This window comes from Nasonia vitripennis, assembly GCF_009193385.2.
Source record: "Nasonia vitripennis strain AsymCx chromosome 3 unlocalized genomic scaffold, Nvit_psr_1.1 chr3_random0004, whole genome shotgun sequence".
Classification (NCBI taxonomy): domain Eukaryota; kingdom Metazoa; phylum Arthropoda; class Insecta; order Hymenoptera; family Pteromalidae; genus Nasonia; species Nasonia vitripennis.
Genome location: NW_022279623.1, coordinates 923,179 through 944,827, shown reverse-complemented (window position 1 = coordinate 944,827; position 21,649 = coordinate 923,179). Strand labels below are relative to the sequence as shown.

At 38.3% G+C, this 21,649-nt stretch overlaps 3 protein-coding genes across 10 annotated transcripts; 1 reads left to right on the top strand and 2 right to left on the bottom strand.

Annotated features, from left to right (window-relative positions):
• Positions 1-895: 895 nt before the first annotated feature.
• Positions 896-8,364, bottom strand: LOC100118253 (fructose-bisphosphate aldolase). 3 transcript variants are annotated; one of them, NM_001170856.1, is made up of 6 exons: positions 8,048-8,120; positions 4,015-4,224; positions 3,484-3,927; positions 3,057-3,410; positions 2,297-2,457; positions 896-1,941 (listed from the first exon to the last, which is right to left on the bottom strand). In NM_001170856.1, the coding sequence occupies exons 2-5, from the start codon at positions 4,219-4,221 to the stop codon at positions 2,362-2,364; spliced, it is 1,101 nt and encodes a 366-aa protein (NP_001164327.1). In that variant the 5' UTR covers positions 4,222-4,224; positions 8,048-8,120; the 3' UTR covers positions 896-1,941; positions 2,297-2,361. The 3 variants fall into 3 exon arrangements, with proteins under 3 accessions (NP_001164327.1, NP_001164328.1, XP_031781463.1); NM_001170857.1 differs by lacking the exon at positions 2,297-2,457; XM_031925603.2 differs by lacking the exon at positions 896-1,941 and having other exon boundaries at positions 2,296-2,457; positions 8,048-8,364.
• A 4,296-nt stretch (positions 8,365-12,660) lies between these two features.
• On the bottom strand, positions 12,661-15,035 carry LOC107981736. Of its 5 annotated transcripts, none has more exons than XR_001729528.2 (3): positions 13,411-15,035; positions 12,872-13,025; positions 12,661-12,781 (listed from the first exon to the last, which is right to left on the bottom strand). XR_001729528.2 is itself a non-coding variant. In XM_016988183.2 (3 exons), the coding sequence occupies exons 2-3, from the start codon at positions 13,708-13,710 to the stop codon at positions 12,981-12,983; spliced, it is 345 nt and encodes a 114-aa protein (XP_016843672.1). In that variant the 5' UTR covers positions 13,711-14,091; positions 14,157-15,020; the 3' UTR covers positions 12,661-12,980. The 5 variants fall into 5 exon arrangements, 4 of the variants coding, with proteins under 4 accessions (XP_016843672.1, XP_016843671.1, XP_016843673.1 ...); XM_016988183.2 differs by having other exon boundaries at positions 12,661-13,025; positions 13,411-14,091; positions 14,157-15,020; XM_016988182.2 differs by having other exon boundaries at positions 12,661-13,025; positions 13,411-14,075; positions 14,157-15,020.
• Positions 15,036-18,807: 3,772 nt separating this feature from the next.
• On the top strand, positions 18,808-20,580 carry Or263 (odorant receptor 263). Of its 2 annotated transcripts, none has more exons than XM_016988170.2 (5): positions 18,808-19,108; positions 19,167-19,775; positions 19,876-19,986; positions 20,086-20,238; positions 20,318-20,580. In XM_016988170.2, the coding sequence occupies exons 1-5, from the start codon at positions 18,863-18,865 to the stop codon at positions 20,378-20,380; spliced, it is 1,182 nt and encodes a 393-aa protein (XP_016843659.1). In that variant the 5' UTR covers positions 18,808-18,862; the 3' UTR covers positions 20,381-20,580. The 2 variants fall into 2 exon arrangements, with proteins under 2 accessions (XP_016843659.1, NP_001164420.2); NM_001170949.2 differs by having other exon boundaries at positions 18,863-19,108; positions 19,194-19,775; positions 20,318-20,570.
• The last annotated feature ends 1,069 nt before the right edge of the window (positions 20,581-21,649 follow it).

The window sequence follows — 21,649 nt, the reverse complement described above, 5'->3', positions numbered from 1 at the left end:
GATACAAGGCTGGTTATCATACGAACTTTTCTTGCACGGCCGCGGGAACAATTTCGCAACTTTGTGATACCAATGGCAATAGAATTCATTGGAAAAAGAATGATGGAACTTTGCATTTTCGTTAAAAAATAAGAGTTTCTTAACGTGCGTTTAAAGAATCCATCCCATAGGCATACTAAATATAATAGACATAAAAGTGAGATAATATATATGTGTTTTTATATATATATATATATATATATATATATATATATATATATATATATATATATATATATATATATATATATATATATATATATATATATATATATATATATATATATATATATATATATATATATATATATATATATATATATATATATATATATTATATATATATATATATATATATATATATATATATATATATATATAAGAGAATGTGCCTATTATACCTATATATTATAGCGCAATAATATGATTAATGTTAAAATAATGCTACTTATATAAATTTTGTTGCACAGGAATGTTTTTGTAATTAAATAAGAAATACAACAATAATGTATGATACTTTCTCAAAAAAGTAAATAATATATGCTATGCAGGCAATATAATTCTATTTTTTCTAAGGAACAAAAATTGAATTTATATTTTGTTCTACTGAGAAAGTTGCCTACAAATAACTTATTACTATTACTTTATAATGTAAGATTGCCAATATAATTGTTTTATGTCCAACGATGATTTGTTGTATTTGTATACATATTTTCTAAAATAAATAATATTTTTCTAAATTGTAAAAACAGAATAATATTGCTTAATTTTCTTTGAAATCATTACCTTTATTAGTTTACTGATGGGCTCTGTTTCGGATCGTTGTTTGAATATATTATTTTGTATGAGGTAATTTAGGTTTAGAAAAAACGGTTGAAGAATACACATTTTTCAATTTGTATCCTCCATGGTAATTTAATCCATAAATTTTGAATCAATTTTTACATAATTCTTTTTGAACTTCACTTTACAATATATAATTTTTTTAACGACATAATAATATCATATACTCCAATATTTCGCATAAAATCATCTATAATGATGTACAACATCCGACTATTTTTAAAACCAAGAACATTTATAGGACTCCCATTTGACACGTTTCTCATAAAATAAGCGCATAAATAACGATACACATAGACGATTATTGTACTATAAGTATATACGCGTAACGACATTCAATTGTTGAAGTAAGAAGTCTCAGCGAATTCACAGAATAAACATATCCAAAAGATTTGAAACAAAAATTATTAAAAAAAAAATCACAATAATCAACGCCCATCGCGTCATGTATTTCTTGAAGCACATACAGCAGTTGATATGTATATTTAGCAGCAAATACAAGAGCGAGGGAAATTCCATGCCTTAGACTGTGACAAGCAAAAAGCATCGGCGTCCGATGATTCTTTTAACAAAATGAGTGGTTCGAAAAGCTTTTGCAACGCGAATCGTAACAGGGCGAGATAAATCAATCAAACACCGATCTTTCCTCCTGGAATTTTTATTACTTAAGAAAAAAGAAAAAAATTAAAATGTATATATGTATAACAAGCATAACATCTCAGCTTAGCTTTGACTGATAAAAACGACTCGCTTGATTTGCGTGTAATAAAATCAATATAGGATAACAATTTATTCGTGACGCTCACTCTTCTCTCCTTGCTTGTGCTATTACATATAACTGTTCACACTCGAGTTGATGCAACGCCACAGAATCTATCATGTGGTAATTTTCTTTTATTCATATTGTTTTAATAGCGTACTGTTTTTTATTTAGATATTATTTTATGAACTGCGATTTCATTTAATTTAATAAGCGTGATTGGCGACAAAGAGTGCAGCATCGCCAGCGGCTCCGGCAACACCACCTGCGTACTTTCCAAGTGCGGATTCGCTGTTCGCCTGAAATACACGAGATTTTCGTTAATAATTATGGAGAAAGCTGTTCCATTGCACAAAAGGTGGCAAGATTATTCGAATAATTCGATTATATAATTTCCAAGTAAAATTTTTGATGATTAATCTTGCCAATCTTTAAAAATTTGTAATATTTTATATTTATTGTTAGTTGCAACAAAGAGTCGTTATAAACATTTATCCATAACAAAAAATATTAGTTAACACTTGAGAGATGGTATTATTTACAAATAAAAATTAAAAACAAAAAATACAATCATGCATGCTAGTCGAAAGGCTTTCATTCCCTAAAGATCAGTATAGAGATAGAAGCTCGACTAACATGGTGCGGGATACTTACTAAGTTAGAATTAGGATTCAAACAGTGGCTGTGGCAACAAGGCATTTGTATTGTAGGGTTTTTATTTAGTATGCGTGCGCTTTGACGTGGTTCGAGCTCGAGCCAGCCAAGCTTTTGATGCTGCCAGCTACGTACTTGCCTTGGCAGGCTGCGCCATTGGCCTAGAGAAGCAAACAACAACAAACACATACAACTACTGTTCTACTGACAGATATAAAAATACAAAGTAATGCGCCGAGTGCTGAGAGTAAAATGTGCTAAGGGCAACGTGTCGCTCGGACTCTGAAAGTAACGGCTATTTAGAATTGTTCTAATCACATAGCTATGTAAATAAAGATGTAAAGATAATTGTTGATCAGATAATAACGAACAAAAAAATGTATAGTATTTTAGTAACATAAATCATGTTTCGTTAAATTTTATGATATTTTTAACACTGATGATAAAAAAATTGTATAGAGTTACAGAAGAAATCGTGCAAAAGAACACAAACAAAGCACAAATTATCTATCGCACATCTATGATGAATAAAATATAATGTATAAATATAGTCTTCTATCATTACAACCTGAGAATACGTCGGTTAATTAAACAAAAAAACTTGATGTCTTTGAACAATAAACTTTTCAGTAAACCGATGTAGCCTCAAGTCTAATTAAGTTAAACACAGCAAAGTATAAAAAGTAAAAAGTTAGCACAAAAGGATCGGATTACTCAAGACGACTAGAGGAATGGTCTAGTCGGGTAAATGAGCTCGTACCTTCGCTCGCTTGATGAGCTCGTCCTGAGCGGCGTTGATCTGGTCCTTCTTTCCGCCCCAAGCCTGGAGCACGGAAGCCTGGAGAGCGCGACCGTAGCTGAAGGTAAGAGCCCAGGGTTTCTTGCCGGGGAACTTGTTGATGGCATCGAGGTTGACGGAAGCCTCCTCCTCGGACTGGCCACCGCTGAGGAAGGTGATTCCGGGCACCGCCGGGGGCACAGTGCGCGAGAGCGCAGTCACGGTTGCCGCGGCGATCTCCTGGGGCGTCGCCTTCTTGGGGCAGCTCTGGCCGGGTGTCACCATGTTGGGCTTCAGCAGAGTTCCCTCCAGGTAGACGTGGTGGTCTGCCAACGCCTGCAACGAATGGAAACATTGTATAACCGGCCGTGTCTCTGTTGACAAGCGTATCCACTAGGTATGCGCGCACCTTGTAGACGGCGGCGAGGACCTCCTCGGTGACCTGCTGGCATCTCTGGAGATCGTGGTCACCGTCGGGTAGGATCTCGGGCTCGACGATGGGCACTATCCTTGCACTCTGGCAGATGGAAGCGTAGCGGGCGAGCACGTTGGCGTTCTCGAGGATGGCCAGCTTCGAGGGGCAGTCCTTCTTGATCTTGAGGACGCAACGCCACTTGGCGAAGTGGCAGCCGTCCTTCTTGTACTGGATACAGCGGGCCTGGAGGTCGTCGAGACCCTGGGTGGTGCACTCGTCGTCGGTGCCGAAGAGGGGCACGACACCCTTGTCGACCTTGATGCCGGGGATGATGTTGCGCTCCTTGAGCAGCTGGACGAAGGGGGTGCCATCGTCAGCCTTCTGGTACAGGGTCTCGTGGAACAGGATCACTCCGGACACGTGGTTACCGATGACATCCTGCGGGCGGTGAATCATTGGATTAGAACGCGCGTCGTTCGTGCACAGCCAGGTACTTACAACATCGGCGCGTGCATTTTTGCTAACCTTGTTGGTGGTGAAGAGGAGCTGCCTGTAGGCCTTGCGGTTCTCCTCGTTGTTCTCGACGTTGATGCTCTGGAGACGCTTGCCGATGGTGGCGGTGGACTCGTCGGCGGCGAGGATACCCTTGCCAGGAGCGACGATCGCCTGGGCGATCTCAGAGAGCTCCTTCTTCAGCTCGGGGTCGGCCTTTAGGTAGCTGTCGGCGGGCATTTTCTGCGAAAGATATCACACGACGCGTTAGATCGCGCTCGAGCCCGCTCTTTAGCTCGAAAAAATAACTGTATTTCTATTTGCGCCCGCGATGTTTTTTTCTCCGTTCGATCTGCGAGGGAATTGCGCAATCGACGATGTGTGCGTAGCCTGGCCCGCCAAAGGGTTAACAACCCATCAGAGATTCTCTTGGCTCATCCGACGCGAGAGCCAAGTATTTTTCGCCTTTTATTTTTGAGTTTGATAGCTGTCAAGGTATACCGTAACTTTCCGGGAGTTTAGATCGAGTTTCGAGTGTGCTAATATAAACACTTTATTTCTGCTTCCCTGTTAAACTCGTTTTTTAATGAAAAAATTTAGATGCTTTCGTATGCGTATATTGATTAAGGCAAAATTGAAAAGTTAATCAGCTGATTTCACACTGAAAAATTGGAAATTCCAGTATGTATGCATACAACACTCATGCGATACTATTATTAGCAAATTCTTAAGGAAGGACCCCAAACGGATTTCACTTTTACCCCTCGTCACATGCGCTCAGCTGTTCAGGCTATACAGAGAGGGTCGATGAGGGACGCGTGCGCGTAACGCATTTCTACGATGTATGTACCTGTTTCGTCATGCTGCTTCGCCTTAACGATTTTATTTCTTAATATAGAGACGAATTGTTTTTTTTTATCGATTTATCAAAATAGCACAAAGCTCTGGCAGCTAGGATCGATATTAAATTATTAACTCGAGGAAGAGAAATTACTTTAATTATTGCGTCAAAGATAATGTTGAAGGCATTTTAGGCGAGTTATTTTCAGATGCAACAACATTTTCTTCCATTTTATTATTATTGCACAGTAGAGCGACTGATCTATATACACCACAGGAAGAAAACACGGCACAATTACATCATAAACATCTCCGCATCTGTCAATTATCATTGAAAAAGCTGACGTACGTGGCCCATGGCATTGAAAACGGATGGCGTCGATCAACGTCGTAGTAAAATAAAAAAAGCCACGCGATTCGGACAGTAGACAGTTCGTCAATCACATCCTGACGCAATCGTCACACCGCGCGTCACACTTACTCACGTGAAAAATCTTCGTTCGACGCGTGAAAAGGAACGTCAGATAGTTCGAATGTAAAACCGAGGTGCTGCACACGTGTAATTGCACAAGATGAGTTAATTATTAATAAATGGCTGTAGAAGTGCGTGCCTCGAAATTTTCAGCCTGTATAAGCGATGGACAACGAGAGAAATAGAGGAACAAAGAGCACGTGAGAGACTTGCTGGCTCCGAACCAATTGACAAAAGTATGCGGAGTTTGTTTTGAGTCGGGGCTTCGATTGCATTGCTACTCATAGGTTTTCTTTTTGGTGACTTCATTCATCTTGGACATTTTGCAAAAAATAGTAAACAGAAGAATACAATCCAAATCATAAAACATACTGCATAATGTTATGATCCCAGATAAGCGAATAGCCGAGTGAGCGCAATATATCACTGGAAGCGATTATTACGCCAAACATATCCGAAAGCTGAAAGCGAAAATAATGCTAGATAATTCTCAAAAATCTCGCACTTCTTATGCTCCGACAAACGTACTTAAACAGCACTCGACGCGCTTGTCCGTAGAGCCGAACGCGTCGAGATGGATCGTGACGCAAGAGACTCGTTTAAATCGCAAGATAACGCGCGTACATAACCGGCTAGACAAACAGCCTTTATTATTATGTGCTCCAGAGACAAGTGAAAAATAAAGCAGGACAGCTTTACATTGTGCGGGTCTGCACAAGCAAAAAAGCGATATTTCTCCGGAGCTCGCATTTTTACATTCGCGGAGATAATGATATGACCCTTTGATGCATTATAGACTCGCGCTTTATCGACGATATGTTGTGCGAGAGCGTCTATTAGTGATGAACTGTCAGCGGGTGGTCTCGTTATCGAAATTTTTCCAAACGTCTGAAGCTACGATAGTTGTACGAGTATATCGCGGAGATTGTGGACTTTGAACCGAAGATCGCTTTGGCCAGACAAACAGGATGATACAACAAGTTTTTTAACTTTATTTAAAGAAGGACGAGGTATGTATAAATACGGAACAAACACTGTAATAGATTTTTAAGGTCATTGTCGTAGAACCGAATCGATCAGTTGGCAAGATGAATAAATTCCACGGATATCATGCCATGTAATGGCTCTTTGTGATGCCATTTTTGGCGAGTTTTCCCGTTATATCTCATCTCGGCGTAATTCATCTTTTTCTGATAAATCTTCACAAATTCACACTGAAATCCCGATCGATATTCTGTCTTCCGAAAGCCGAAAACGAAAAACATTATTTACGATCAAAAAAATAATACATAAGTAATTAACATAGCCGTTTTGAAAGTATACCGCTTTCTCTCTCTCTCTCTCTCTCTCTCTCTCTCTCTTTCTCTCTCTCTCTCTCTCTCTCTCTCTCTCTCTCTCTCTCGGGAAAGAGAGAGAGAGAGAGAGAGAGAGAGAGAGAAGCAGTCGAACATTTTGCCCGAGTGCAAAATGTTCGACGTGTCACACAGTATCTTATCGAGCCTCGCAATGATACGTTATACTCATTTCGATTTCAAATTTTCAAAACCTGCTCCGAAACGCATATAGGTACAATCAATGAGCCGTCGTGCGTGAAACGTAAACAACCTCACCATTCACCCGTACAGACACATTCCCACGTACACACACTCCGTGTCAGCCATTGGCTGTGTCTACATTGGCGCTCTTGGCTCGCGCTTGGCGCTCTGCGCGCACCGAACGCCTCTGTAAAGTACTAGAACCAAGTGGCCAACCTCTAAATGCTTTTGAAAATTAAAATTTTTTGAAAATAGTATATTGAATATTTATGATGAAAATAGGTGAAAATAGATGAAAATATGAAATTCAAGTTTAAAATACAAAAAAATTGTCGAATAAGCTCCATATGCTTGTCGAATATTTTCTCTCAAATGTGGTTTAGCCCACCACCTTCGGAAAACTGTTGCTTTTCTTCGTCTAATTATTAAAGACATACAATAAAGTAGATACCAGCCTACTTCAAAATAAAAAAGAAGATCTGGACGCATTGCTTACACTTTTTGATCAAAAGACTGTATTTTTTTATTTAACTCATAAAGCTCAACTATTTACTTACTACCCAGCAAAAAATTTAACAAGAGGTTATATATTCCAAACTGCAATAGCGAAAATAGCAGACCACAAGTATGATGCAGTAGTGTTTAGAAGTTAGTAGCGTAAGAATTAAGAGGTTGGCCGCTTGGTCCTAGTACTTTACAGACACTCGGTGCGCGCAGAGCGCCAATGTAGACACAGCCTATCTCTCGGTTCTGCTCTCGTACGAGTGCATTTAAAGAGGTATACGCGCAATATCGCTCCAAAATTCCGCTGAATGTACAGAGCTGGCGAAAGCTCGCGTTACGCCAAAACCGCCGCGATTACGTAATACACAGCTGCCGACTATACTGTGCGAGCTGCATCATCACTTCTGCGTAAATATACGCACCATCATCCGCACGCGCCCTTTTTTCCCCCTTGGAAGGTTATATCCCGTTTTCGCGAGCACTAGGAGCATAACAGTAGACGCCGAGGAGAATCGATCAGCATGCGCGCTCACGAATGTCAGTCAAGGTCAACGCCGCGCGCTCGCCAGAGTGCCCCCCCCCCCCCCCGCCCCTACGGTCAATAAGTATCTCGTGTGATTCTCCCGTGAATCGCGTTCACTTTTTCGCAGACGAAACGAGCTTTCGTCGGGTCATGAAGACGCGTTTGTAGAAGCTCGTTATGCAGGAGACTTACGTGTTCGGCTGTAGTGCGCGGTTGGAGAGCAAAGAGCGATCAAAGGGTGTCGAGCTGTCGTCGATCCGGTCGAAGAGCGAGCGAGCGACTGAGAACTGGCTACCGCTGCGCGCGGCGGCTTCCTCGCACGGCACGACGTGTATCCCCGCCGCGCTGTCTTCCGCGCGGGTTCTCAACCGGGAGCCGCGAGTGACTCGATGTGACCGACTTCGATGCCGATGCTTTTCACGATATTTAACTAAACCTTCTCGATTTCGGATGACAGGATCGACATACCGATGCCCGTCGAGCTGCTTGACTATCGATCGCGAGCTTGGGATCTGCAGATCGCTGCTGACCGTGGATCGTGACGGTATGGCGACGGTGACCGGTCGCGAAAACGAGATCAATCGCGCCGCGGATTGGCCACTCGAGCCGAGAATAGGCCAATCGGATCGCGCTCCAGGGGACAGGCTCTACACTGCACTTATCATCAGAGTCTGCGCGCGACGGCTGCGCCTCTTTCAGATACGCCGAAGGTCAGTCAAGGGCACCTTCAGCTGACGCGCGCGGGTGGGTGGATCTCTTCGCTGAAATGATGCGACGCCTGCGGCGTACTTACAACTGCTGGGATTTCGTCAGTGGACGGCCTTACGGGATATGGAAGATTCTGGAAAGGGTGTAGCTGTTCGATCAGGGCTGTCTCTGGCTGCAGGTTTACAGAGATGCGCACCTCTAGAGTTGCGGGCCAGTGCGTCGTCATTGGTGCAGGGTCAATGTCGAGGCACACACGGCTGCATTTAGAATTGGTGCGAGGTATTGATTCGTATATCGGCACGACGATTATTCTCTCGATAATTTGTATGAGTTTTGCAAAGTTTTTCGGCGGAGGATGGGGAGCTGCGCTGCCCGTCGATATAGCCACGAGCTTGCAAGCTCTGGAATGATCGACTCTAAAATCAGTGGAAAATTAGGCATTCTTTTTATAAGAGATTGCAGGAAATAGCAAAATCTTGACTTTGCCGAATAATCGAGAGAGGGGCAGCTTTTCGTGGCAGATGGTGATATTTTTCAAATAAGCCTCCTGCGTGTGCCGCGTCACGAAGCTAACGCGAGCGAAGATGAATCTCGTGTGCAGGATATATCGTGAAAACAAGTAACGAGCGAACTTTATTTTTTATTTTTAGAAGTGTCTTTTTGTCACACGAGACTTTTATATTCAAGGTGTGGGTATTTTTCCAAACGATGCACACAAAATCAATTGAGTTTCATCATAGATTTTCGCTCTATAGTTCCAATGTGACACGTGTTCTGTATATTATCGACTTGAATTGTATGATGAAATTGAAAAGAATTAAAAAAATAGATAATTGAGAATTATCAAAAGCATTGCCAAAAGAGAGAAATTATAAAATCGCAACGCTTACGTTTTTTCCTTATAAGACTTTTAAAATATAATGATTCAGACGTACAGCTCGCTAAACGCAAAACAGAAATCTATTCTTCAGATCCACGAAATTAGTTTATGAGGTGTATTTTAAAAATCAAGCTTCTTTAAATTTAACCGCCATTTTTTCAAATACATCCATGATTTTTACGTGTTTACTCAACTAAAGGTTGCAGATGATTTTTATATATAGGTACCAATACACATCTCGATGTATATAATTATGTTGATAAAATATGCAAAACGTGTACATAAAATGTACTGTAAATAGCATTGCAAAGTGCAAAGATTATGAACAAAGGAACTTTATAAGAGGGAAAAATAATTGAATGCATTATTATTAATCACGAATGAAACTTCATTCCTAAAATATAACATTGTATCGGTATCGCTGAATTGAGCACTATACGTAAACAATTCCTTGGTTGACGTATTGTCTTGTGCAATTTTCATCATGCAAAGATTATAAACAAACTCAAAAATAAATTAATCATTAAAATTTAAATTTCATCCAGACAATAAGCTTTTTTATGTGCGATGATAAAAAAAAAAAGAAAAAATTATTCGATGGTAAATTTAGCTCAAATTCATATCACCATAATATATGAATAAATCGACATTAAAGATACTTTAGATATGACATAACAATACGATACAGTCAACGAATTTTCGTATAGGACAAGGTTGGAAATCACACGAGCCACGCCTTCCTTTTAGTCAGCGCGTCATTGGAGCATGCGAGTAAGATGATTTACTGAAATCATTATCAGTGAAAAACAAACGCGTTATGACGGATTTACTTGCGATGACACGTACTCCGATCATAAAACTGTGTATTATGTTATTACGACATCGATGTAACGATATTAAGCTTACGAAATAATATATATTCACAATATAAGCTGAAAACACATGACCAGGAAATATATGAAATGGTCTTCAAAAAAATATTTTTACTCGTATCTAGTGTAAATCGTATCATTAAAATCATCTGAAAAAATTATTTTTTCAATATTTTCAAGAATAATAATTTTCACTTCTTCCGCAAAAAATCGTCAATTTTTAGCAAAAAAAACGTTATAAAAATAACCTTTTTAAAAGAAATATGTAAAAACTTACAATTTTCAGAAATTGGTGGTTTTTGCAACAACACACACCCCGATGTGGGATACATTTTACATTATTTGTTTGTAGATACATCGTGTATTTTAAAACAAATTTACATTGCTCTCTCACGATAAATCCAGTGAGTCATAGAAGTGGAAAAATATTGTTTTAAACAGATTTCTCAATTCCAATGCTAGTTTTTGACATGATCGAGTATTTAACAAGTAAGTAAATAGTCAGAAATAACTGCGTTCATTCAACTTTGATTAATATATTTTTATCAAATCAAGCTAAAATATAAGAATTTTTTCTTGTCGGATAATTTTTTATATAGTTTATATAATGAATTTGAAATAAATTATAAGAAATTTTATTAATACATACAAATGATTATATGATTCCGAAAAAAATAAAGAATTTAACAAAGGACTGTATGTAAAACCTTTGATAGAATATATCAAATATCTTGGAATTTAGTAACGAAGAATACGGCGTATTGAGCAACAAAAATAATCTGATTTTACTATCGAATCATAGTTTTTTTTTCAAAGCGTTTGACTATTTAGTTTTAAAGATATGAATTAAAAAAAAACACCTTTTTTATCATAAAAATTTGTTTACGATCGGTCGTGTGATTCCAGAATTATAACGGTATACACACACAATTGAATGCAAGAACGAATATACTAGATTCTATAGGCCGAAACGACCAGTTTCTCTCAACAATACGTTTTGTGCTCGCAACGGGATTCATGATTCATGCGCCGGAGACTCTGCGGTGGTCCTGTAATCATCAATAGTGCAGTTGGTTGGTCTTGTCTCATAAGGTCATATGGACGTGCAAATATTAAATACCCTTCCGGTGTCTATATACACTTTTGTGCCTTCGTATCGTGAATGGATTCATAATCATACTGGACTTCTGGATAATGATGTTTTATAACGAATTAAAAGAAGTATGCATTGCAATGAATAGTTAATTATTTTCGAACCTTAATAAAAAGTTCACACTATAATATGCATTAATACAATTTTTGCCTTCAATTTTTTCTATGATGAATTATGAGTTTGTAAGCGAAGTCAAAAAAGTACTTGAGCATGTTAGGTATTCATGTGTAATAGCTTAAAGTGACTTGAAATTATTATCTACAGTTTGCATTATCTTTATTATCTCTAGCATGAATACAACGTCTATATGAATCCAGCTTTCTATAATATTTAGAGTATACACGGTAACTTGAAAATGCTTCTTTCTACAATTAGGTACACTTAATTGGTTAAAATGCCAGTGACAGACAGTCTTAATTTTGCTTATATAATCACAATAGTATTATATTTACTCTTTCTACATCCTACTGACTGTTTTAAACTAGGTAAAATTGTCCTCACATACCTGAAAAACCAATAATTGTATTATAAATAACTCTTATAACGTTATTATTAATCGCTGTGTTGTATGGGAGACAATGAAGAACCGGAGGATACAGTTTTTGACATTTCGATTCTGCTGAGAATGTCAATTTCAAAAAGTGACCAAACAAAAAATTTGTATACAATGTTAACTAGGCGCAAATAATAAGTTTTGGGGATCTAACATGCGGAGCGAGTATCAGTTCTAAAGAATGGTTACTTACCGCTGCTCACTGTGTGGAGTAAGCACACTTTTATATTAAGCATAACTTTAGTTATTTATTTGTTTATTTTTCGCATTACATTGATGGTGATTGCAGTAGAATGAATCTGGATTACGAATCTGATTATGGCGAGCGTTCAATATACGTTCGGACTGGATCAAAGATTCGTGGAAAAGGAGAGCTTTTCGAAGTTGCTAAAATTATTGTACATGAGCAGTTCAACAGTATCACAATGGATAATGACGTAGCTTTGATTAAGGTACCGTTCCCGAATAATGTTTTTTTTTCTTGCCTTAATCTCATTTTAACAATCAGATTTTAGACTGTGTAAACTATTCAATTCGATGACCAATAAAAGCCTATCCCCATGTCTAATTTAACTCCCAAACCAGGTGATAAAATAGAAGTTGCTGAATTTGGAAAAGAAGAAGTAAATATTTTTTCAATTCTGTAGTAATTATGAATTTTTGACCATATAGAAACTACATTAAAAGTCAAAATATAGGAAGATAAACCACAGCCTGAAACATTAAAGTCCGCCGTACTTCCGGTAATCAATTCGACCGACTGCAACACAAAATACAAAAAAGTTTATCCATATCAAAGAGTCGTAATCACGGATAACATGTTTTGCTCGTTCAAAAAAGGAGAGGATACTTGTCATGGCGACTCAGGTGGCCCAGCAGTCATTGAGAATCAATTGGTCGGCATCATTTCATGGGGCTATGATTGTGGGGCATCGGGGCTACATGGCGTTTATACATTGTTACGTAATTATCGCAAATGGATTTCTAATCACACGGGTTTGCACCTTAAATAGAAAAATATTGCATGCACATATTATTCTTTCTTCAGTAAATAAATCAAAATACATATTTTGCTGCATATTGATTATTTTTATGTTCCGTTACCTATTGTAACGTATAGAACTTTGTTTTCAAAATGTTTTTCTTAGAACTAACAATTGGCACATTACTCGCGTTGTCTACAGTAACTTGTTCTGATCCAATAGATATTTTTTCCAAGTTTTTTATTAAATAATTTATTATCTCGTTTTATATATGGCAGATTTAATTCAGGAACTATATACTATATAAAATATTGTACAACGTTTGGAACGGTGAGGGTGCCAGAAAGCGCCACTTACGACACAATTAATTGCTGATAAAATATCTTTCGATTTCCTGCGAACTTACTTTGGCGGGGTCAAACATATCCAATATAAGACAACTGTGTTGGTCTCGTAGTTGTGATTCTGCATCCCTTGACTCATGTTTATCCATCGTTTTTCGTCTTTTTACTCTAGCAATATTGTCACTCTCTGCTTCGTCCGTATTCGAATGAACCCGCATGTCATCCTGCTGCATGCTGGATTCAATCCCGCCTGGCTGAAGATCTCCATTTTCAATCGATGTCACAACGCGAATGATTTTCATCATATTTTCATCGTCCGCTGAACCAGATGAACTATTGCTATTTTCACCTGTACTGTCCATTATATAAAAGACTTCGTTTATAACGACATCTTGACTAGTAGATTCAGCGCACGAAGGTACAGCGTTCCACCTTAAGGATATTCGTTCTGCAATTGCGTAATCACTTTCGCTAAAATGATCCTCGCAAACGTGAAATGTACATCTACCAGTGGAATTAATTTCAGGAATTCCGCAGACTTGTTGCCATATGTCTCGCCAATAGAGATCAGAGGGGAACACATGGAATCTCTTGTTTTTATAGTTTGCGTCTTTGATTTACGTGTAGTAACCATTCTTGCATCCAGGAAACGTGCAAGAATATTTGAGTCTGCCTGGACCTCCGCCTGGTGGACGCGACATCGTCTGCTGCAGTACTGTTGTGCAAGCTTATGTGAATAAAAACTATTTGAGATTGATGAATACACTTATGAAGAATAAACAAATGCTGTTTATAACGTCTAGAGAACCTTTTACGACCGAAGCGAAACCGACAGCATTGAACTGATCTCCGCCGACGCCAAATGGTTCTTTGTTTTCAAAACGCTTACAGAGGGAAACACAAACAAGTGCTATTATAATCAAATATACCTGTGGACGATATAGTGACTGAGGGAGAGGGGGGAGGGCGGCTCGGGGAGAGGAACGTTACTCATCTTGTATAGGTGATTCAGGTAATGTCATAATCAATTGTACGCTCAAATATTCGCTGCGTGCGCAAACGAAAGTGGCGCCATGCAAAACACGTGTATAATGATATAATCGCATCGGCCTATATAGAAGTTCCGATTTTGTCCGCGATTAGATATAGCCTTACTATTCCCTCTCCAGCACATATTTATATAGAATATAAATCGGTCGGTGCCGACTTGAAAGCTGGAGACTTGGATGGCTATACCGTCCTGCTTTTCGCAGTGAAAAGAACGTCGATCAGACAAGGTGGCTATTAAGATGTTTCTCGAAAAAGGATGTCGTTGTTGCTGGAATACGGAGCTGATGTTATGCCTTCATCCAGGACTTGGACAAACTGATACTGCTGCTTAGATCGATCAGCAGCAGCGATGCCGACGAACTGATGTCGATTGTTGCTAAAACACGAAACATATGTTGGTGACATCGAGAACTTGGAAGCTCGAAACTCGGATGGCTATACGGCCGTGCTGCATTTCGCGGTGAAAAAAGGCCGAGTTAAGGCGACTATATGCAAGGAATGTAAAAGGGAGCCTATGTCAATACCGCTGCCAATGATGGCCAGACACCACTGGTCAGCAGTCTGGAGCAACGATTTCGTCAAACTGATGTTGTTACTAGACTACGGAGCTTTTGTTGACATCAGAGATGCAGAAGGTATAAACGTCTTGCATCACTTGGCACGTAACCCCCCCCCCCCCTCCTGCTCACAAAACACCAAAACACATGAAAAGCTAATCGGATCAGAGTCTTGATAGAGAAGAGCGCCTAGCTCGCTTGACGACAGAGCCGTTTTTAAGGATTGGCATACATATAAAAAAGCCCATTTTCGACGTCTATAAAGTGGAGCGAAAATAGCTTTCCAAGCGTCTGTAAGCAAAAAAAAAACTCCACTTTAAAAAATTAAAAAATTAAAAAAGAGGAGTGAAAATGGTCATTTTAATCACTCCACTTTTCTATTTTTTGCTTTATTTCCTCACTAAAACTTTAAATTATCGTGAGAAGAATCACCCGCGCGTTAATGCGTTTTTCAAATATTGTGTATCTAATATGTGTAAGTAAACTTTAGGGTGGTCGATCAGAATGGAAAGTGCAATAAAATATGATAGCCATGTCTAACTAGCCATCATCTGTGCCACCACCATCTTCCCATTAGTTACCAAGGTAATTTAAGCACGCATTTGTCAATCTTGTTGAGCATATTAAGAGGATGTCGTCCCAAAAAACACTGTTTTTCTATTACATAAAACTTTTTGAATAAAGTTTGCAAATGAAAAACCGAGTCTGTAGCGCCATAGTGTTAAGTTTAATGAATCGTTCTAGCGAAAGAAAATTTCGATCGGACTTTTTGTTTTTCTAAAAGCTTGGAAATACGAACAGATATTTACGCGTACTTCAACCAACGAATATAGACTTGGTATAGAAGGACGGTCAGTATTGGCGCCGGGGTCCCATTTTGAAATACACGTAGAGCCTATACTACACTATAACTGTCCCCCAAGGTTTTCCATTATAAGATTTATTTAAAAAATTACGTGAAATAGAAAAACAGTGTTTTTAGCCACGACATCCCCTTGATTCGATATACGCATCTCACAAAATATATCCTTGCTATATAACAGTTGGAGATTAGAACGTATTTGGATATCAAAATGGAGCACAATTTCCGAATAAAATCGATTAATTAATATATTTCATTCGGCAATTGTACCGCGTTATTTCAATTGTTTTTATCATTTTTCGACATTTTAATTGCCAATTGTCAACAAGGATATATAGAACCGATTCTAATTACCTGTTTTTTATAAGCGATGTTCTTTTTACGCCATCAGCTATACATAATTATCGTTCGGATGGATAAATATATTTTCAAATGTAAATTCGTATCGTATTTTCGAGACATGAAAAACCTAATAATCTACTCTCAATATTGTATTCACAAATATTTTGGTCTTGAACTTTTTGCTCCTGTGAACGTTGAACGAGAATCTGTTGGAGAGATCATAATATAAGCAATCGCCCTCTACACCTGAAACTTTTTTTAAATTTTTACCATATATCAGATCATTAATATATCGCTCCGAAGTTCCATCGAGATGAAGAATAGAATAAAAATAGGTTCCATAGCTAAATTGCCTTAATTATGCTGTGTCGCTATATCGTTCAATCTTAAAATACTATCCACTTCATTCATATTTTCGTCTCAACCGCCTCTTACTATTACCACGCGAATGTCACTATCCCATGTTTTTCAACTTTATTCCCCTCTAATTTTCGACGAAGCTGTATCTTGTCTGCGAGAAACTCGTTATCCTATACACTACTAGTAGTGTAACTTTTTTCCATTATTTTCATAAAACGGATTCGCGATCCCCGTGCTGCATATCTCTATAAAAAGAAAGCTATTATTCTATACTCTTTGTTTCTAGTTACCTTCAGTTCCGGGTCTAGTTGCACTCAGCGCTGGGGATGATGGTACACAATCCAAGGCTATACAATGTAACTGCATTACCGCTGTAACGAGAGTTATTATTCTATGCAACAAAGTTTGCTATACACTTTAAATCGACGAACCCTTTCCTCCCGGCTCATTTCAGTATATTTTTATACTTATTCGATGGGTATAAACTTCTCAAGCAGAGTGAATAACTATAGATTCAGCTCTTTATGGAGTTTTATATTACCCCGCTCGTTATAATACTGTAAGATAATCTGTGACGATTATCTGGGCAATTTTCAAGAATAAAAATAAGTTGCCGGGCATTGCCCGCTTGAAGGGTATTTAATTAAGTATGACTAGAGTTATAAATATTTTTTTTTTATTTAGAGATGAAGCTCTTGAATATAAGATGTTTGAAGTACGAAGCTACGAACGAAAGTATTTATCAAGGCGAGCATAAAAATCAATGGTTTAGGATATATACTATGATCTTGATATCTAAATATAAAAATTGATAACGATAAGACTTATATTATAGTACTAGTAAGAAGATTAATCCTTGACCGACAATTTGTTATCTACATTTAAATATAAGAGGTTCACAATAACTTAATTAGAGAGTTATCTATTCTATAATTATATTTTAAATCTGTGGAAAATAAAGAAAGCTTAATCTTGATCATTGATTTTCCAACATAAAACTCATGTGTCGTGTATGTATAAGTTTAAGCAAAATATATTTTACGTTAGATACTACATTTTTAAAAAGAATAACGCTTGCAAATTCGTTTGTTATCAGAAAATTATCAAGTCTCTGCGTGATTACAATACAGTACGTTTTAGACGGAATTAATAAGATATGTCTATTATATCATATAGGGGAGAGGGGTGCGAACTTTAACGCTTTTTTTGTCGCTTTATATTTTAAAACCGTTAAAAGAAAATAGAAAATCAATCAATTAGGTTTCAAGTCCTTGGATTAAAGTTGTTATAAAAAAATTTTCAGCTCCCTAAAAGGTCACCGTAAAAATCCGTCTACAACTTTAACGAAGCATAACGGAACAATATTATACAGAGATTGAATTTAAATACAGAATGAGGTGAAAAAATTAATCAGAAAATTGTACACATAATGTTTAAAACTTAATTTTTTGTTTTTTGTAAGTGCTGTGACGTAGATGAAGCTTTTATATATATCATATTGGCGATCCATGTCGCTACTATAGTTCAGTCATCCCTTATCACAGCTTATGCGGCATTTGACAGCTTTTTTCAGCATACCGAATTTTTACTGATCGTTTTTAGTATCTCCGAACCATTTTAAGCTATAATTAAAGTACTAAAGGCATGTGTATAAAAAAAGCCCCAAGGGTTTTGAAAAATTCAATTGTCAATATCTAGCCTTACAACTTACGCACAGCAAGCGACCCGGCGTCAAAATCACCCTTTTAACGTGTACTTTTTGATCTCACTGCAGGCCCGCAATATTAATTTTAGACACACTGGCGTGGTCACACTTTTCCTGACATTTAAAAGTTACAGAAAGTATTCGAGAATCGATTGTCGCACGACAATCGCGATGAAGAAATTGAGTTAACTTACATGATTTCTCATGAACGACAGTCAAAATTGTATTTTCTCCGAAAGATAATATAAGTGAAAGCAAAATATAACTATATATACAAATATTATCTAGTACGATTGAAAATAAAATACAATTGAAAGTCACTTCTTATTTGCCGCGTGCCATACTGACATTTAATAAATTCAAAGGCTACACCGTTCAGAAAACTACTCTCGACTCCAACGAATCTCGTTGAAGACTAATGCCTCTCGATACCCCTTCTCCACAATTCTATTTCAATCCCTGTGCCATTGCAGGCGACTTCAAATGGATGCGTAACAACCCCACTTGAAACTCGTAATGCACGGCAATTTTGAAGCGTATAATCCGGAATATTTCACAAAAAGCAATCGATATCGGTATGCGACGTCTCGACCGCAGTCGTAGCTCGGACGTCGGCCCAGCGAGATCCCTCTCGAATCATGATGGAGCTCGAACTCCTGAGATACAAGGCCTACACTCAGAACGTCATCTGGTTTTTGAAGCTGGTGGGACTCTGGCCTGAATCAGATCCGCTGCCCAAAAAGATACTTTCCACGATAACGCTGAGCTCTATTCTCGTGGTCGTGGTGACCGTGTCCAACTTTAGCTTCCACAATCTTAGCAACATCGTGGTGTTCACCAGTGGCATGTGCATGGCTGCCAGCTCAACCTCGGCTTTCTCGAAGGTAGCGTGCCTGCACTCAAGTTGTTTGTTTTTTAATTTTATATTTTAGATTTGTGCAGGAACACTGCAATATTTTGTTCGCAAAGATTGCCATGTTTCTGCTGCATCGAGAGGACGTCGTCTATCTGAACAAATATCTGAGCGGAGGCTTCATGCGCGACATGAGAGAGCCGAATAACCGGCCAGACCTTTTGAACAACGTCAAAACTTTCGACAGATTAATGGTTACGCACGTGATCTGCGTTGCCATCGCCCTGTTCACGTACAGCATCCGGCCTCTGCTCGTTCTGCGAAAGCACGGCAAGTACATTCGCTCCTTTCCTGCGATCTATCCGTTCGCCTACGAGCCAGGCGGACTGGTGCACTGGATCCTCTACGCCGTGGAGGTATCGGGTACCGCGTCTCTTTGGACGGTGACGATCGGGGTCGACTGTATTTTCGGGGTCTACGCGCTCCAGGTGTGTGGCGAGCTGAGGGTTCTATCGCGAAAATTCCGAGAGCTCAGGGCCAGCGACAACTACAAAGAGAAGCTGAGGGATTGCATCCAGAGGCATCACGTGCTGATCAACGCGAAAAACAAGCTTGACAACATCTACGGTTTGATCTCGATATTGCTCATTACGTCCGCTACACTCGTGCTTTGTTCGCTTGTTTTTCAAGTTAGCGAGGTATGCGCGCACACTCATTATCACTTTTATCTTCTTATTTTCCATAACTGCTTATGCCATATTATGCATTATTCGCTTCGCGACAACGGTTCTGTTCAAGTTGATAAAAACCAACAGCTATTTACGTGTGGCGCATCTCTGCGTCTATCTTATTCCCAAGTTTTTGCAAATTTTCACGTATGCGTGGTACGGCAACCTTATAGCCGAAGAGGTAAGCGTATAATATATGTATTGTCCAAGTTCGGCACTTTAGTACAATATAGGTGACAGACAAAATGTAGAACCATATGAAGAGATGATTTTAATCTAGAGCGGAGCATGCCTGGATGCTATGTACGGCTCGCACTGGACGGATGCTTGTGACAAGAATTTTAAAAACGACATCCTCATAGTTTTGGCACAGGAACCGTTCGCCCTCGTAGCTATGGGCTGCATGGTTTTACAGTTGGACTTGTTCGCAAAAGTAAAGTGAATTATAAAACGTGCTTATATACGTGACATCTGAATCTCGCACCAAATCTCATTGATATATTTGTTTGCAGACTGTCAAGACCGCAGTGTCGTACTTTTTTCTGCTTCAAACATTGAACGAAAAAAACGAGTAAAAGGAACCACGACGGGCATATGTATTGACATAGTGAAGTTTATTTGTTGAAATTTTGAGATTAATTTTAAACGTATATTATAATATAGATATATAGAAGAGAAAACAATGTTGCTGATCAACTAGTTAACCATCTATACTGATCGAGATTCTCGTATTGTGAATGGTCAATAAATTGCAACATATCTTTCCTCCTCGAAACTTAATTTTTCACAACCAACCCTTTGCCGCATTAGTAAGCCAATTGGAGTGCGTTGGCTAACGATTTCACAAACGGTTGGGTAAAAATGTACCTTATTTCGGCATGGATTTATCAGGTTCATTGGCTTATAAATGGCAAATTAAAAAAATTAGTAAGAATGTTAATTACTCATGTTTTATTATTCAAAAGTATCTAAAATTAAAATTTTTCTTTTAATATTTAAAAAAAAACAAAATGACTTGGTTACTAATTATTGGGTTATTTTCTACCAGGGCATTCGGGAGAAATAAACCCCTAACTATATCGTCAGCGAGCTCTTCAAAAACCACCCAAATCAGGCACTTTTGAAACAATTTCTGCGATTAGGGGGTATCTAATTCTAATCCAGATTTCTCGTCACAAAATATGAGACGACAAAAGTAACTAATTATTACTTTTGTCGCCGCGAAATCTGGATTTGAATTGACTTTGATACCCCCTAACATACACAGTACACACACACAGCCATCCGCTCGGACATTTTATAAAAACGCATAATTCGAACTCTAAACATCTCCAAATGCGTTTCTACGAAGTTTTAGCGAAACTGAAAAATGTTTAAAACTGCTTCTGGGAAGAGGCAAAAATGTGAATTTCTTGACGAACGTCGCTTAAGGGGATGTCGTCCCAAAAAACACTGTTTTTCTATTACATAATTTTTTTGAATAAAGTTAGTAAATGAAAAACCGAGTCTGTAAAGCCGTATAGTGTTAAGTTTAATGAATCGTTCTACCGAAAGAAAAATTCGATCGGACATTCTGTTTTTCTAGAAGTTTGGAAATACAAAATACCCCGTGACGGATTTGCGAAGCTTTTCGGACGACATCCCCTTAATATACGTCATAATTATCCACAACTCCGGATAGTCGATAATCATTTATTTATCCTCTAATTTGGTCAACGGTTGCATCAAGCAAACCTTTTTTAACGCTAGAGCCTTTATCATCGGTCTGAAGCTTAATCAGATTTTCCATATATTTTGTAAGCACGAGATACAGCAGAAACTTCGTACTGCACTCGCGGCACACG